The sequence below is a fragment of the Dendropsophus ebraccatus genome, chromosome 1 (genome assembly GCF_027789765.1).
Source record: "Dendropsophus ebraccatus isolate aDenEbr1 chromosome 1, aDenEbr1.pat, whole genome shotgun sequence".
Taxonomy (NCBI): Eukaryota; Metazoa; Chordata; class Amphibia; order Anura; family Hylidae; genus Dendropsophus; species Dendropsophus ebraccatus.
Window position 1 is genome coordinate 94,397,252 of NC_091454.1, and position 19,437 is coordinate 94,416,688.

General features: G+C 40.0%; 1 protein-coding gene across 5 annotated transcripts in view; it reads right to left on the reverse strand.

Moving 5' to 3' along the window:
- Nucleotides 1–19,437, reverse strand: part of OSBPL8 (oxysterol binding protein like 8) — a 171,619-nt gene that overhangs the window by 111,447 nt on the left and 40,735 nt on the right. For all 5 annotated transcript variants that reach the window (XM_069975413.1, XM_069975431.1, XM_069975405.1 and 2 more), the window contains one exon: nt 799–835. In XM_069975413.1, the coding sequence (XP_069831514.1) occupies nt 799–835 (37 nt within the window). Of the gene's footprint in view, nt 1–798; nt 836–19,437 lie in introns of those variants that run through there.

The window sequence follows — 19,437 nt, forward strand, 5'->3', positions numbered from 1 at the left end:
TGGCTCGATAATTGTGCCTCTGCTTTAATCAGCCTATGATTTTTGGCATGTTGAAAAACTACGATCAACAAGCAAGCAAGCAAGCAAGCATGTGCTCACTCGTCGGCTGATACCACTCTATTTTAGGCTGGCTGTGATGAGTTTTTTCCTCCCTGTAAGGAAGGCAATATTGTATTTGTTTCGTAACAGCTAAATAACTGAAAAGTTATGAACGGATTCAAATCCATGTAAATGTGTCATTTCTTCTTCAGGTGGCTTACATCAGTTGTAGAGGACACAAAAGTTCCTGAACATGATCTGACATTCAATTTCACAATGCTTTAAAAAGTGTCATGGTCGTTATAACTTTCACAATCTAAAACAACAGTAAATGTGATATAGATCAAGTTTGCAATTTACATTAAATTTTTTAAGTTATCATGGAAAACGCGGCACTTACTGTTTTCTGACTCTGAGCGCTTACAAAGAGAATGTAGTCATGTGATTGATGGACACATTGAGCCGTGACTCTCTGTACTGTCAGACTTCCTGTGTTTAGTCTGGTTTTTCAACCAGCACAAGTCAGAAAATTTGCCTTCAGGAGACTGGACCTGGATTTCTGGTAAGTACAGCCTTGTTTTACAGCATGATAACAATAACAAAAATAATGAAAACCCTTTAAGTCTAAGCACAATGGGCTCTACAGAAGTGATGGATCAATGCCAGTTTACTTTAGGCTCAGACTGTTATAAATGTACTATTAAAAAAGGATAAAGTGCATAAATGAATAAAGAGATAAATAAATGTGTAGTTACTTACGTGCTGACCCATGGGAGTCTTTGATCTCACATTGATGCTGTTCAGGAATGGGTGATAGAAGGAACCAGAGTAGTATTCCAGCATCAAGGGAAAGCAAGATGATGCATACATCCACGCCAGGAGAAAAGAGAGAGGGAGAGAGGAAAGACATGATGTTAGCTCGTGCTCAGATATGAATGCACACTACTTCACTGGGTTAAACATACATTACACTGTGCATATTGCATGCATTCATAGGTTAAAGCCTACAGCAATGCAAGTTGAACTACAAAAATCAATGTATCACGAAAGGTCTGTATTGCCAGAAAGGTTGAAATAGTATTTTTGCTAATGGAAGAAACCTACACTAGAAGGCATACATTTTCATTCTGACAGGTCAAGGTAAATGCAGGCTCTGGATTATTACATAGCACAATGCAGACGGCCTGTTTTAATTAATTTGATATATACGAAGTCATTACAGGCAGCAAATATTTATTGTACTGCAAGCATATTTTTCATTTAAGAGCCATAATTACTAGAAATCTTAATGTACTTTCAAGAGAGATCTGATTAAGAGCTGCACACAACTAAACCCAATCTGTTTTCACAAGTAAGAATCTCAGACCTTTAAAGCCTCAAACATGTTTAAAAAAAAAAGAAGGATATACGTACTGTTAAAATGTTGGCTTAGAATCAGTGGTTTTCACCCATTCACAGGATTGGTGCTAAGTAGCTGATCAGTGGGGGTTCACCCTAGCCCCCCATGGACCCACATAGGGACAGTAAAGCCTGTGTACATTTAAAAAGTCCAGGGACTAACAGATAAAGTTGAATACAGTGCTACAGGCCTTAAAAAAAAAAAAAATCAATATTGGGGTTACAAAAGTGCACTCTACAGATAAGCAGACCTCGAGCATGCTCGAGTCCATCCGAACCCGATCGTTCGGCATTTGATTGGCGGTGGCTGCTGAAGTTGGATAAAGCCCTAAGGCTATGTGGAAAACATGGATATAGTCATTGGCTGTATCCATGTTTTCCAGACAACCTTAGGGCTTTATCCAACTTCAGCAGCCACTGCTCATCAAAGGCAGAATGATCGGGTTCGGATGGACTCGAGCATGCTCAAGATTCGCTCATCTCTATTGCTCACACTGAAAACATTGTTTCACGTGAAGCTCAAAAGGAGTGCCAAGGCCCATCAACGTTCGTTGCAGATTGTCATCAGTGATGCTAATCAGAAACAACAATATAGTTGAGACTGGTTTAAAAATATCTTTCAACAGATCTCAATCACATGGCCGAAAGAAGTGACAGCAATACACACTTTGGGGAGAATTTAGCAATGCTTTCACCACGAAACTAGTGTAGATATTCGTACAAAACACAGAAAAAGAAAAAACAATTTTACACACTTGACAACTTTTCACCAAAGCCTATACAAAAATCATTGCTAAATCCCCCCCTACAATTCTTCAAATAGCTTCATTTCAGGGTCTTATAGAGGAAAGGGGGTTCTATAGAAAAGAGTTTGAGATTATGTTAATGCATATGGGAAGAGAGTGCACTGTGGTGGCAATAAGCCACCCATTGTACAGGTTCTTGATATTGTATTTTTATATTGTTTCTCTTGGCTTGGCTACCAACATCACTGGCTTAACAGCAGTAACCAGTAAATTATACACTGCTAAAAATACAAATGGTCTCTTATAAGGGCAAACCATTATAACTACTCATTCTTGGCGTTGTGATTCAAAAATTGAATGTCAAAACTGCAATGAAGAATCTAACTCTGTATAACCATGTATAATTTATATGCCATCCTTTACCTTTTTCAACTACTATTTCAATGCAAAGCCTTGCATTGAAAGGACACTTCAGGAAAGCCTCCCAATGTGTACCGCTAACAGGAAATTCAAATGTACTTTGAATAGAGCCTTAAGACATTTAGCAATAGAACAAGATAATCTAGAAAGAAGAAATATAATAAAACATTTTGGCTAAGGGGACAGCTCAAAAAGACTTCTATTTCCAGAAATAAGCATTTCAAGTTATTTAAAATTTTAAAGGCGTTGAGCACTTTATAGTAAAACAAAGTGTAGTGTACACTATTAGTAAGTGTACTCACTGCACTTAAAGCAGCTCTGTGTACCTCACAGGGGTACAGTTAGACTCACCTCCTCCAGTCTGCAGTGTCCTGCTTTGTGGTGAGTCTGTCCATAAGATGGCTGACATAAAGGAGCATGTGACCGTGACCATGCCCAGCCCCCAGTCACCACTACTGAGCCTGTATATGCCTATGGAAGACACTGGGGATGGGGCATGGTCACATTCTCTTCCATGTCAGCCATCTTATGGACAGAATCACCACAGAGCAGGGCAGCTCAGCCTGGAGGATGGGAGTCTGATTTTAGCTCTATGAGGTACACAGTGAGCTGATGTCAGTAAGTGCAGTGAGTACACTTACTAATACTGTACACAGAGCAATTTTACTATAAAGTGGCCAACCCCTTCAATTGCTAAATAGATGCAGAATTATAGAGAGTTGCTAACATCTATGCCATTTTACCCTAAATCAGAATGACTGTAAATTAGTGTCACGTTCCATTACTGGCTTTATTAGATATTGGGCTGAGAGCTTGCATAGACAGATAAACCCCTATTTATACAGAGGCCCTGGAAGCAGCAAATATTTTTCCCAAAAAGGAAAGGTTAGTAAACTGCACTTTTAGAACAGAAATAGACCTGGTCTCCCATGGGGAGAGATCAGGCTGCACATCTGGAATCAATTTTACGTCTATATGAAATGTAAGCAGTCTCAAAAAGGAAGAGATGTTTGTGCTTTGGACATAGAATGACCTAGGTCTATTGCTTTATTTTATTACTATTGAACAGAAATTGAACAGTAAGCGTGTGCCACCTAAGAATGAATTTAATCAGACTTTTTCCAAAAACATTAAATGGCCTTCTGTGAACATACACCTATATATCAGAGATATGTTCCCATTAATAGAAATTTCCAACCTATTAAACAATGGCAATACACCTGAAAGCTTTAATGCAGACCTGTCAGCAGGAAAATAGGGGTGTAATTAAGCCTTTGGCTAGATTCTGGGCATACTGTATTTATTTATTTTTATCTCCATAGCCATTCCCACTGACGAGATAGAAGCCTTTTTTAACATTTTTGTTAAATTGTGCTAAAGAGCCCATGAGTGCTGCACAGTGCTATAAAAGCCCAGGTAAGTCCAGGCCAGTCTCCTCTTTATTTAGTCAAATGGGGTAGTAGGATGCAAGTGGGTACAGAGGCAGGAAATTAGAGGATGTTGTGCAAACATGTCAAAATGTTGGGGCTCGGCAACATTACCCATACGGCCTGTGCCTGTATCCATGCTTTCCAGGGCTCTGTAGTACGGCATAAATTCAGAATCAATCGCAGACTATTCAGGTTCAGATAATGTTGTTGAACCCCAACAGCGCTGCAATCTGCTCGTCTTTCTCTACAGGTACCTATCAACACGTTTGTATGTTTCCCTTTAAGTGTGACCAAGTCTATGTGTTTTTTGTGCATTGTATACAATACATTGGGGGTGGTCCAGGGTTATGTGGAGTAACACAGAAAACAAGGTAGCCCCCTGGGGGTCAATTCTGCCAGTTCAACTGCAGAAGTCAAAGGATCAAGTTAATTCTGGACACAGATAAGCACTGCTCTATAATAATTCTTCATTTTAGACAATTGTACTATAAAGTGGTGCCAACCACACAGCAGTACCAAACAGTTATTTTAGAAGAAAAATAAATCCGGACCCATATGTAGTAACAAAACTGCACCCCCTGTTGGCATTCAGAAAGGTTGGCCTTCTACAATTGTGTTTGGTGATAAATAAGGTTGCTGGAAAAAAATAAACAAACAAAAAAGCATAATAGCTATGACCTGACTGTTGGTATGTGCTCTCTCTAAAAGCTTGCGTTTCAACTGTCTCTACTGTCTGTAAATGCTGCTGAATATATGAGCAGAGCTGAGTGCAATAACCGGTCGCCAGCTGAAATTTTCTAATTGGAATTGCAAATCATGCTTGTCCAGTCCAGCATTAGCAAATGCACTGCTTTACTATAATGTGTGTCGGCACGTTTTATTGAATAGCAGTCATCTAATGGCAAATAACGCCATTTTGAACATAGCCTTTAAATGTGAAAGGGGAGAGGCCACCAATAGTGCAGTCCTGCAAAACCCATTAGAATGATATAATATAAACCTCTAATATAAAAAAATTAAAATTTGAAATTACAAATCAGAAAAAAAACTATTGTGTTTACTTTTATTGGCAATTGCAGAAATAATTCAATATTCTCCGTAATGAGCAGCAAATATGCAATGTAGAACATAACTAGGATAGCTAGAAGTACTCTACATTACACAACAAGGAAGATTATTTTTTTTCCCCGCAGTTTCCCTAAGGCTTTCTGTTGTCACTTCATGTTATCATTCAAAGCCGGTAATACTGGTTACCCATTACAGCACAGAACAGAGGTATGCTCCTCCCTTACAGATAAAGCAGTGTATAAAAGTGATGTGCTTGATGTATATAACAAGGCTTCATGTCTGGAAGCAAAAGAATGAAAAAGTAAATTGTGGGCCCAAAAAAACTAAAAGCAAGGAAACTTCTCCAACATTTATTATACTGTGTATACTGCTGTACCCGTTGAGCTTCACATCCGCTAATTTGAAGTACAACACAAAGGTAAGTTTCACATAAACGTATTAGATGCATATTTTTGCATCTGTATTATGGATGTAAGTCCCAGTCTGACCTTGGGTCAGCTCAGACCGCTGTAGACACATAAAAATGTGCATGTAATAGGCTTGTATGAAACTGGCCTAAGAAATAAATGAACCTTAAACTAGGTAAGATCATTTACATAATACAATTCACACACTGAAGAGTTTTACATGAGTATTATGAAGTCAACTTTGGGAGTGGATGCAAAGACAAGTAGAATAAAGCTTTGCATTACACTCCCCCAGAGTGTGAATAAGGTACAGACATAATCAGGAAAGGCTGAAGCGGATTTCTTCACTGATAGGAGAATATGTCCAGCTCAAACCACAAGCAAACTAACCATGCTGGGATACTCCTCAGGTGCTTTCTGTAACCCGATACGTGTACTGGCTACAGGGGTCAAGTATGTTCTCCACCTAGAGGTCACAGTCACAGACCATCTCAACAAGTACAAATCTCTCCTCCTCTGCAGGGAAAAAGCTTACAGCACAATAATAGAGAATGTGTTATGCTGTACGACTGTGACGGGGCAATTGGTTTATTACTAGGAAACACAAGTGGAACTGACAAACTCCATGTCTATTTCCCTAGAATGAATTAAAACATACAACCTAACTAAAAAAAAACCTAACCTAAAAGAAAACACCTTTTCTCAGATTTGTAACATTTCCTAACATAATACATATTCTTCAAACAAAATACATCCTTATAATCTACATATTAGATATATATATCCCAGCTCTCGTAGAACCACCCACTTCCCTAAGTGAGTGTACAGTGTTGCCCAACCAATGTCACTGGAGAAGACGACCATTGACTACAAAATCAATGTTATAGTCCAGAGAAAGCTTCAAACATAAATATCTGGAGACAAGGTGGAAACCACAGAAATCAACCTCACACTTCCTGTTTATCTGTTGTACATCTTCATCCTTCATCTCCTCGAACAACATCAATGTGAAACTAGCATTTTTAAACCTATGTGGTTTGAAGACATGGAAGCTAACAGCACAAACTCTACCTCAAATGTCTCACATATTAAATGTCTGGATGGCAGCAGGTATTACCTTTGGTAGCCTTGAGTTGCATGAACTAATTCTTGTAGCAGATTGTGACAATGACAACTGCCTTAGAGAAAATCATCATAGCTAACAGTCATTCTCTAAGCAACCTTTAAACATGAGCTCTGACCTTTGGTTCCTATAGACAACAAGGTCACATGTTTCTAAAATACTATCTATACATGAGGCCAAACAGACAACATTTATCAAGACTGACACTTCTAAGCTGGGTTCACACTACGTTTTTGCAATCCGTTTTTTTTTTTTTTTTTTGCAAAAAAAAATAGATGGAAAAAACTAATGTATGTGTGTGCATCCATTTTGATCCGTTTTTCCATTGAATTCCATTATTTAAAAAAAAGGATCCTTTTTTTTTTTTAAACATACATTTTTTTAAAATGGAATTCAATGGAAAAACGGATCAAAATGCATGCACACACATGCATCCATTTTTCCATCCGTTTTTTGCAAAAAACTGCTGAAAAAACGGATTGCAAAAACATAGTGTGAACCCGGCCTAATGCACAGAAAAATTGCTTAGCCACAAATTTAGATTAGATAGCTGGGGCACCAAGTTGCAGTTTAAGCATTAGCCTCTTTCCAGCTTTGTCACATCCACTTGTTGAGAACACACATATCTCAGTTACTTGTGTGCTCCATGGTCAGGTGAGACCGATAGGAGCACTGGGGCACACAAAAGGAGCACAGCCTGCCCCCCATAGCACCGATCTGCCCCTTTCTAATGATAATAAATGGAGCGGGCCAGCTGGGGGTGGACAGTGCTCCTAACAGTCTCACCGGACTGTGGAGAGCACGACTAACTGCACCAAAAGGTACCTTCCTCCTCTGTGTCTACTGTGCAATAGGGACATATCAGGTTAGATTCGTCTAACCTGCTGTTAGTTCCTTAAAGGGGAACTATCAGCAGGTTTATGCAAACTGGTAACTGCGGATATCTCCTTGCGTCTCACCTACCTATCCATATTTAATTATATATAAGGAGGCCGGTTGTTAGGTAGGCGTGACCGAATAAGGCGTCAGGCGGGCCAAACGGTGCACTGGGGGACTGAGGAATACCCTCAATGCTTCTAACGGGCTCATTTCCTATTTCCTTTTGATTAAGGTTCTTGAAAATGGTGGGACCAAACTGACAAAGAAAAGAAGATCGGTGCTGGAAAGGTGAGGGAGATATCATTTGCAGGAACCTGCTGATGGCTTCCTGTTATGAAAATCATGCTTGTAATTGCCTACATGATCAATGGTGTTAAAAAATATACTGCCTAGCATTTTTATCCTTCAGTAGCCAGTAAAGTATATATAGATCCCGCACACAGAGCATACTGTCATGTGTCTTTTTTTGCTTGATTTGATTGCCTCGCACAACTGTTTGTAGTTCTTCTCATTTGATTACACTGGGACATTTTGTGTCTGTAAATCAAACAAGCTAAAAGGATATAGGATGTAGATGTAATGTCATGAAGAGATTTAACTCTGGTTGCTTAGAAACAAATGAAGTATAATGTATGATGAGCAGCCCAACAAATATAATAGAGTCTGATAATAACATTAAGGTGAGGCAATATTTAGCTTTTGGCCAAGAATGACAGAAATGAGCAGAATGTCCACTTGACGGTCGCCTTGTGCTGACTTACAACATGAGGCCTATAAATAGGGTATGCAATCTAACACTTGTTTGGCTAAGTAAATCATTGTATGTAAGGTTTCATTTGTATTAGGCTTTGGTGGCAAAATCTATTGGGAAAAAAGTTGCATACAAAAAAATCTATAATTTCATCTATTAAATCCTAGATTCCTAGAAAGTTATATAATAAAAAAATAAACACTACATATATACTACATATATTATTAATACTGCATTAAAAAATCATAACTGAAAACCAGCGCCACATTGGTTCACAGGGGTAGGGCTGTTTCTGGAGGAAAAGCATTCATGCTTTTCTAATCCTTGACACTGTCTTTAAAGGGAACCAATCAGCCCTATTGGGCCGATATGGTTCCCTTAAGCACTGTATAAAGCTCCTGTACAGCCACAGCTGCAGCAGAAGCTTTGCACGGCAGACAAAGAAGTTTTATTTCCTGGGCGCATGGCAGACAGAGGCGTCTCCCCACCTGTGTGTAGTCACCGCGGTCAGCGGAGATGAGTGACAGGGAGGGTATGTGCTGTGAGCTGCACAGGAGCTTTATACAGTGATCCAGGCAACCATAACCAATTGGGCTGATATGATTACAAGACCATAGTACAAACCAAATCAATAGAAATTATTTACGATTTACAATGTTACGTGGGCGATGCAGACGGCAAATATTTGCATAGTTTTTTGCACAATTGCATTTTTGCCATCTGTGCTGCTCTCACTAGAAAGGTGGGGAGAGGGTGGGGTAGTAAACACAGTCAGAGGGGATGTGCTTGACAGCTGCTTGAAAGCCAGTTCATGAAGCTCTGGGTACACAATTTTTAGGTTGATTTGGCAACCCTGCTCTGTAACTTTGCATGGGCTGCCACTTCCTGTCCAAATTGCTGTTTCCTGAACACCTCTACTGTTCGCACCACACTCTTCCACCCCCCCCCCCCCCAACACACACACATGTACGTTTTTTCCCTATGTATCTACAAATAATTCCCGGTCTCCTCTCTGAACTATGACCCTGCTATTGCCATGCAACAGTGCAGACACTTTCTACCTAACTGAACTAACAGCCAGTAGTAATAGAACAGATCAGGTGGCTGGGATTGAACTGAGCATGAGTGACCCAAGATAATGGATGCCTGGCAGGCCAGAGCCAAGGCAACAGGTTATCAGACAAAGCAGCACATGGGGTATTAGTGAGTCTATATCTCTTAAGGGTACAAAAACACACACACACCGTATACGCAGCAGATACGCAGCAGATTTGATGCTGTGTTCAGTTATTTAGATCTAATCTGCTGCGTATCTCAGCAGTAAATACGCAGCGTATATGCCGTGTGTGTTTGTACCCTTAGTGTGCTAACACACACACCGCATCGCAGTGAATTTTCTGCTGCGATACGCAGATTTGATGTAAATAACTGAACACAGAATCAAATCTGCACCATCAAATCTGCTGCATATCTACTGCGTATACGGTGTGTGTGTGTTTTTACCCTAAAAGGATACATTTTTAAAAAATGCTTGTATATTTGTTAGGCTGGGTTAACATTCATAGGGCAGCCTTCTTTTACAAAAACAAAAATGCATCAGTTGTCATCAGGTGTCCTGTGGTTTGTTTGTTTTTTAGACTGCACAGCAGGACGCTGCAAGATACTTTCCACTGTACAGCTTGTCTGGCAATCCGGTGGCACAAGTTAATCTCCAGATACTTTCAACTGTGCCATTCAAATGAATGGGATTAGCTCAAAAATCCACTTTTCTCTGGCACTTTGCTACTGCACCGGAAGGAGATGTCGCCAGATGAGTGTGAACCCAGCCTTACATTTACCATAATGCATCACTATAGACTATCTTTCTTCAGGACACAACCCCTTTAAAAAAATATGGTGCAGCAGAGAAGCAGCATAAACCACACAACACATACAGCCTTGTTAAAAATGCATATATATAGTATAGGTCATTCTATCTAGAGAAATATTTTGCACAGGTTAGCATTTGTTCACATACATACCCAAACTACAATATTATTCCATTCATCAACCTCCCCGCAGACACATAGATTACCTGCAGAGTTTAAATGAAGGTGTGCATTTTTGCTGGAAGAACAAATGTCCTATCCATAGGAGACCGCAACAGACAACTGTTCAATCGTCAACTGATATTACGGTTAGACATTAGCTCGGGCAGCACAACACATCATGGTTCAATGGCTGTGAACAGAAATTAAACTATTACCAGGGGAGAGGATAAACCACGGCTGTAATATGGGTTTCTTATCGTGCTCACCCGGATAGTAGAACGCAGAGTACTAAAATATAAGCTGTTAAAAAGTACTTCCAATTTCAGGATGTGCCATAAACTGTAATATGGTAATTTGCATTATTTCTGAGATGCAGCATAATGTTGTTTGCTCTATTTCAAAGACAGAGCCTAGAAGGCGGTCTCCAAGGAGTTTATATTCAGTTTCCTCACTGTGTGGCTCAAATTATAATGAAGCAGAGGTCCTGTACGAATATGGTTTAAAAGGTGAACCTCGGAGATGTGCTGTCAGATTGTCTGAACTTTAAAGGGGTTGGCCACTTTACAGTAAAATTGTTCAGTGTACAGTATTAGTATATACAGTGAGTACACTTACTGACAGCAGCTCCCTGTGTACCTCATAGACCTAATATCAGACTCTCCTCCTCCAGGCTGTGCTGTCCTGCTCTGTGGCGTTTGTCATTAAGATGGCCGACACGGAAGAGCATATGACTTTGCCCCACCCCCCAGTGTCCACTACTGAGCCTGTATATGTCTATGGAAGACACTGGGGGGCATAGTCACATCCTCCTCAATTTGGCCATCTTATAGATTGAGACACCACAGAGCAGGACAGCACAGCCTAGAGGAGGGGAGCCTAATTTTAGCTCAACAAGGTGCACAGGCAGCTGCTATCAGTACATACAGTGAACCCACTTACTAATACTGTACACTGAGCCAACCCCTTTAAATAAAAGCATTTTCCTATGGTTTGGAAGCACAGATAGATATATAAAATAAGTGCCATGTGTCTCCATTAAATTGCAGCTAATAGATTCGTTTTAACCCAAAAAAGGAGAAGGCAGAGCTTTCATTTTAGGTGATGGATATTCGATGGATGGATGGATGGATGGATGGATGGGTAGTTATCCAGCATAGCAAAGGTTACAAAAATCACACACAAAGTCCAAAACCTCTGTAATACATTAAGACGAATGCACAGTTTACTTTGATTTGAGAAAATGACAATTTCCGTCTTGGATAAAAAAAAACTAAAGTCCAACAGCAAAAGGAAGCTCTCCACAGGAAACCTTTTCGGAAATGGAAAATGTAATGATTCTCGCTTGACAGCTGTTACACATGGTAAACTACAGACACAGAAAATACAGTGGAAAATTCAGTTTGTCATCGCTGCAATCTACAAGTACAACTCAAGAAAATACTGTATCATCAAAGAGTAACATTTTTCAGTAATTTAACTGAAAAAGTGAAACCCCTATATTATGTAGAGTCATAACAAACAGAGAGAACTTTTTCTAGTGTTTATTTCTGTTAATGTTGACGACTATGGCTTACAGACAAGGAAAACCAATAGATCCATAATGGCCTTTGAAGCCAAAGTCAGGAACACACTATAAACAGGGAACGGGTCATAAAGGAAAGACTGGGATCTATCCTCTTTTTAAATCCATTCCTAGCTTTGGCTTTAAAAATCTGTCAGATAAATCTCTCTGTGTAAACGCACCATTAGTCTGGTTCAGTAGGCGACACAATCATGGGGAAGAATGCTGACTTAGCAGATGTCCAGAAGGCAGTCATTGACACATGCCAAAACAAGGGTAAGCGCCAAAAGGACATAAATAAAATAAAGGCTAAATAAGCACAAGGGAAAAAAAGTGTATCCTGTTTCTATCAACTCTATATAATAGAGGGGTTATCCAGCCTTAAAAAAATGACCACTTTCTTTGAGAGACAACACAACTCTTGTCTTCAGTCCCAGAGTCAAGATGTCTCTGGAAGAAAGTGGCCATGTTTTTCTAAGGCTGCATAACCCCTTTAAGTTACTTGAAAAAAAAAAACAAAAAAAACTTTTTGATGATATTTTAATTTATTGAGATGCACTTGTACTTGCTATTTGAATACTTGTCAGTTAAACAGTGTAGGTGCTGGAAATCAAACCCCCACCGATCTGATACTGAAATGTAGTGGCCATGCTGAGTTACTTCCGCTCAGTTCAGATCTCAAACACAGAGATAGCAGAGCAATCAGAATCACGAGCACTACAAGACCATGCCAGCAGGCTGGTGTGCAAAACCCTGGTGATCGTTTCCTTTCACAACACGTCATTGTGAAAGATCATAATGATCATTACTATTACTAGGTTTGTGCAATTTCTCAGTGTGAAATGCATGACCAATAACGTGTGGTTTTGCTTTGCACTATTACATAAACCCAGCCAAGATTTGGGTCAGTATTTTCCATGAGCATTCTTATCAAAAACCAACTGTGGAACACACAGAAACATGTGCGTTCTAGACCCACATCTCATTCTGACACTAAGTAAAAGAGGTGTCATTTACAAGTGGGGTCCGCTTGTCATTCTGCCTGTCCTATTTCTTCAATTGGATTTCTCTTGCGCCTCTGCTCTCCGCTCAAACAATTACAATGTTCATTCTTTGAGCAGAGAGCAGAGGCGCAATAGGACAGGCAGAATGACAAGCCTCTTTTACACAGTGTGCAGGGGTCTTTAAAAATGCCAAATACCGACCAAACATTGCCATGTGAAAGCAGTCTAAGGATCATCAATCATCTTTTTCTAGTCCCCTTCAATACAATTTTCCAGGCCTTTTTTAAGGCTTCCTTCACATGTCTGTATATTTTGGGAGATATGTTTTTTTTTGCAGATGTTACAGAGGTAATGTCTGTAACGTTCGCAAAAAATATGGATCCCAGGGATTACTATTGGTGTTTCATTGCCGTAAATATGGTCAGCACTAGGACACTAGCAAAAATTGCGGACGTGTACACATAGAAACTAATGGGATTTAAAATTTGTCCGCAATTAGGGTCAACTGTGGCATAACTGTGCTCAGCCAATCGCAGATGAGCAGCTGATGATGGGGCAGAGGGGGGCCGGCATGAGGGACGGCTGGAGCGGTTCGGCCCGCCTCCCAAAGAGGTTGTCATTGTCCCAAGATGGCGGCCGGGGGTCGACAGTAATGCGATGAGTATAATGCACCACACTTCCGGGGTGGGGGTGGGGCGGACACGGGGAAGGGGGCCATTAACTTACATAACACACATTACAAAGTTGTATACCTTTGTAATGTGTGTTATTTTGTGAATAAATGTTTAGCGCCGCACTACCCCTTTAACTTCCCATTTTCCAGACTTGACTCTATGTACTATTTCCAGTACTGGTGTTGGCTCATATGACAGAATAAGCAGTGACACTCTCAGCATCCAAGTACTCACATGAATATGAGCTCCTTTTATATCCAAGCTGTTAACTGCATAAAGACTAAAGTGCAACTGGTTTCTTTTCTGCCAATGATGAAAACGCACAAAAGATGCAAACACACAATATAGTCATCTAGAAAGTCATTTACTGTATATGGCACAATTTTCACTACAGTCTTTCCAGCATTTTTTTTCCAGTACTTTTCATGAGACTAAGCAGCAATTAAATTTTTTCTTATATTCACTGCTGCATGTATACATTGTATACAGAGAGATTTATCTGACAGATTATTGAAATCAAAGCCAGGAATTAATTTGAAAATAGGAGAAATCTAAGGGCCCTATTACACGGGACGATTATCATGCGAAAAATCGTTATATTGTTCAAATTTAAACGATAATCGTTCTGTGTAATTGCAGGCAACAATTGAAAAATTGTTTGTGTGTCGTTGATCGTTGATTTAGATCTGAAGCTAAAATTATCGTTAATCTTTCGCTGTAATTCCACATTCGTTGGCTCAAGTTCCGCATTTGTTCACTAAAAGTTCAGTGTAATTGCACATTGTTCATTGTTTTGCTGGGATCAGATGGAGTAAACGGTAACGATCGCAATACTAATCGGAACTAACGACCATGGTTCTGTGTAATATGGTGAACGATTTCAGGTTAAAGATAAACAATCCTGTTTGCGATCAGTTTTCGTAAGTCGTTAATCGTTAAAAATTGCTCCGTGTAATAAGACCCTAAGTCTTACCTTTATGACCTGTTTCCCTGTTTAAAGTCTGTTCCTGGCTTTGGCTTCAATAATCTGCCAGATAAATCTGTCTGTGTAAAGGCACCTTAAAACGACTCTGTACCCACAATCTGCTCCCCCCCCCCCTCAAACCGCTTGTACCTTCAGATAGCTGCTTTTAATCCAAGATCTGTCCTGGGGTCCGTTCGGCAGGTGATGCAGTTATTGTCCTGAAAACAACTTTTAATCCTTCAGCGCTGTGTCTAACGGCCGGGGTTTACATTTGTATATGCATTAGGCTGGCACACCCTCTCTGTCCCTCCTCCCCACCCTCCTCATCATTAGGAATGCTCCAGGCAGATTGCCTCCTATTCCCAACCTGTGTGTATAATGAACATGGGCTGGATCGTTAATACACCTGTGCAAAGCTCAAACAGCAGTAAATGTTCCTGGATCATTCCAAATGATGAGCAGGGTGGGGAGGAAGGACAGAGAGGGTGTGCCAGCCTAATGCATATACAAATATAAGCCCCGGCCGTTAGACACAGCGCTGCCGCATTAAAAGTTGTTTTTAGGAGAATAACTGCATCACCTGCCGAACGGACCCCAGGACAGATCTTGGATTAAAGGCAGCTATCTGAAGGTACAAGTGGTTTGGCGGGGTCAGATTGTGGGTACAGAGTCACTTTAAGTTCCCCCTCCTGATCCGTGCAATAGGGTGTCACCACTGCAGTCATGTCACATACTAACAGTTTGACACGTCTGCAGTGGGGACATCCCCTCCAAATGCTGAGAGGAAGGGTAGAAGATTAAAAAAAAGCCCTTTATTCAACATTAATGTCTTACTTCTATGGGGAGATACGATAATGTGAAGTTTCAGGTCTAAAGCTATACTACTAAATATTCAGACATGGCTGGTCAGGAGACCAGAAAAACGAGAGCCGTGGGTCACTGTAGCTAGGTTAGTATGTCCCCCCCCAAATCCTTTATGGCAGCATTTTTGTAAAACGCTGGAATACCTGTTGAAGCAAATTTTTTTTTTTTACTAAATGTTTTTATTTGTTTATTTTTATCTTTTACACCTTTCACTGTATTATATTCTATTAAGGGACTCTTCAAGACCAATAAAATAATATATTTTTTACAAGCCAATACCCTGACATGTTAACTTTATTCTAGTGGTCAGTATGATTGAGGTGAGTTGTTTTTCAGAGCATAAACATCCTATTCTTATCTCTCTATGCTCCAGCGCCGCAGCCACCGATTGTTTATCTCAGAAGTGGCTGCGGAAGGGGGGCTGAGACACCACAGGACAACACTAGGGGAGCGCAGAGAGGTAAGAATAAGATATGTGTTATGTTCTATACAAGGGCAGCAAGTATCCTAGTACCACACTACCAGCTGTGTTACAAATTATTTATGAAAAAAAATAGTAATAATGCTTGTAAAAATTATTTATACTTCAAGTAACAGCATTTGGCTCCATTCACACCTGGTGAAATATGCAATAAAATCCACGTCAAATCCAGTGACAACTTGCAATCCAAGTACAAAAAATGGTTTTCTGCAACCCCATTCACATGCAATCAGTGCAGATTTTCACATGCAAGTCAATGCAGATTTTTGCTGTGGCAGAAGAATAATTCACTTAAAAAAGTTGCTTATTTCTGCAGATAACTAACTGCAAACCAGAGGATGACAATGGAGCAAATGGAACTGCAAAGCCACAGTACAGCTGTGGCAGAAATGTGTAAGCCAGTGTTGGATTTCTGCAGCAGAAATACACAGGGATATGTGAGCATCCCTACTGATTGAGATAGCTAATCTCTAAAGGCAATAATGGTGATTGCTTTGTTACCTCCATATCATAAAATAAGTGGCTATTTAAGTGATCAGGTTTTATGGCACTTTTCTCTAGATAAGGAAGTGAATATGGGAAACTGCGATTATCAGCACAAGTACAGGCATTTATCTGAAGTACTTACAATTTGCCAATAATGTCCTGCACAGACACTCAACAGAATTAACAGGGGGAACCAAGGAAGCAAAATGCAAATACGAGAAGTGGCCTAACTAAAAACAACATCGTAAAAGGAATTGGGTTCTTATATGAACTTTTTGAGTCATCTTATTAAATGTCCAGAAATGTTATAGCTGAAATGTTTCTAAAAAGACCTGTCAGGTTTGTGTAGTGGGAAGCCACATGTGCCCCTTTCCAAGAATTTCAAGTGTAGGAGAGCGGCAGATACCAACACAAAAATAATGCCCTATACCCTTGGGGCCTAAAGGCTATATGTATTTATCTTTATAGCTCCCTTGATTCCAGAGCACTGTACAAATGATAAGGGTTTACACATAGAATTTACACATGCAGAACGCGACTACAGTAAATCACAGACTGATAAATATGAAGAGAGGACCCTGCCCACAGGGGTTTACAATCTACAAGGTTAGGGGAGGGAGACAGTACAAAAGGGTTTCTCCAGAAAGAGAAAAATTCAGCTGTTTTCCTCAAGAAACAGGGCTACTCTCAGATTGTCTGTGGCATTGCAGCTTAGTTCTATTGAAGTGAATGGGGCAGAGTTGTTTCACCGCACACAATAAGGGCAGGTCTGGTGCTGTTTTCGCAAGAAATCAACTATGCTTTTCTAATCTCATACAACCCCTTTAAACGGTCATCCATTTGTATGTGTGCATTGTGTTATCACATTTCAAAAGCAGCGACAATATGTGGCCTCCCACAATCTATAGCTGCCAGGCCATGGCCAGGGTTTTACATCATCTAGAGACCATCAGGAATAAACTGACTGCCAGGACAGTTGCTCTTGACAGGTACATATACACTTCTCCTTTTCTGAATACAGAAGTGTTGCCAATAACAAGAAGAAAAACTATAAATGTTACTCATAACTCATATGTAGACAATATAAATAGATAAATTGCTGAACACATACTTCAGCATTTTAGTTATGTAAAATAAAGGTAGTACACTATAAAGCCAAAGTGTCTAGACACCAGACCATCCTGCCTATATGAGCTTCATGGATATTCTTTTTCAATACTATAGGTGTTAATAGAGTTGGGTCACCTTTCTAACCTCCACACTTTTGGGAAGTAAAACTACAATATTTTAGAGGAAATTTGTGCCACTTAACCAAAACATTCAGAGGTAGAGCAAGGTTGAAAAAAAGAGGGCCCAGCTTTTAATTCTCAAGCTCTTAAATGGGGTATTCCTTTATTGGAAACCAATCATGAGAAAAACACTGTTACAGCTATAAATATGTTCCTTGGTGCCCTCCAGCACGGTTTCCTGGCACATAAGTAAACGCTATGAGCTTATATGTAAAAAAAAACATACTTTATAAAACCTACCAATGCAGTCACGTGAGCTTCTAACTAGGCCCGGAGCTCCTAAGAGTATGTTGACACTGAGTAAATCAGGCGGAATTCCGTGGCGGAAAGCGACATGAGTGGAAAACGGCGGCAGTGGAGAAGCGCAAGCTCTCCCATAGACTGGCTATGGCACACCGAAACAGGCAGGGTTCCGCCATGGAATTCTGCCTGATTTACTCAGTGTGAGCATACCCTAACTAGTCACATCTAGCGGGAATTCTTGCTGGCAATCCGGCCTCCCTGCGACCATCGTTGCTCAGGGACGGTCCCTCCGAAATGCTGCCGGATCCTATGCCAACACTTCCAGGGAGGCGTAAATGGCAGTAAGATTTCCCATCAGCCGTGAATAGTTAGGAGCTACGGATGGCCCCCATGTCTACATCGGTACAAAGTACGTTTCCGGCACATACCGTTTACTTAAAACAGTGCTGGGGGCATATAGGAAGATAATTATAGCTGTAACAGTGCTTTTCTTATGATTGGTTCCATTTAGGATAACAAGCTGGAGTTTGACTTCTGCAAAAAAGGCAGACAAGTAAGCATGCCCCACTGTTCTATAGACGTAAAGGGTCCTGTAAGTGATATTGCAGGCCATGAATATCTTATATTAGTTCTTAGCTGCCGTTAAGTAAATGGTATATGTTTGGTACCTCTTGGTCTAATAGCCCTGTAGATCTGTCACTACAATATATTGGCCTTAAAGGGCAGCTTATTGTGATGATAGATCCACATAAAGATAAACAATGTTTATACATTATATATCCTAAAGACACATTAAAATGGACAATAAGACCTTTCTACACATTTCTGCTTTACGACATAATGGAAAACAAGGGTCAGTTACTAGAACGAGTGTTCAGTTGCAGACATCTCATAATCTGACATTTATTTCTGGAAACTCCACATAAGAGGAATTTACAACTAATAGTGTATCATAAGCATTAAACTAGAAAAAATAAAGATTTAAAAAAAAAAAAAAAAAAGGCGCATTACAGCAGATTTTTTTAACCTTTTTACTTTACTGAAACCTGGAATAAATGCTATAAGCAAAATGTACACTTGTTTAGTTCTTACCATCTTTACAATTACAAAGTAATGTGGGGACGGATCACAAGGACCGACCTTAGTTCCAAGTAGAAATAAATGATATATTAAGGGCTTACCTTAGTTTGCTAAGTTGAGTCAGTCTAGCAGAAGATGCCCTAGTAATGAATACAAAGGACTCACAATATGGCCGTTCCACCCCTGGCTATTTATACCCCAGTTGCATCATTTGATAACAAGGATTCTAAGTGTAATACATCCCAACATTATAAATTTATAAACTGATCGTCCAGATCTCTATCAAAAGATACTAAAGTTCTAGCTTGCCGGTCACTGACTCGTGCCAACTTTCTGACCTAGTTTCAGAGTCATGAACTCTAAAAGACACAACCTATTGCAGGAAACATATTAAGAAAGGGTTTCTGGCACCCGTAAAGAGGGTCACAACTACCATGTTAAACTATCTGTCGTAACAGAAGTTCACAAGACATAGTTCTGGAATATCAGTATTCTAACAC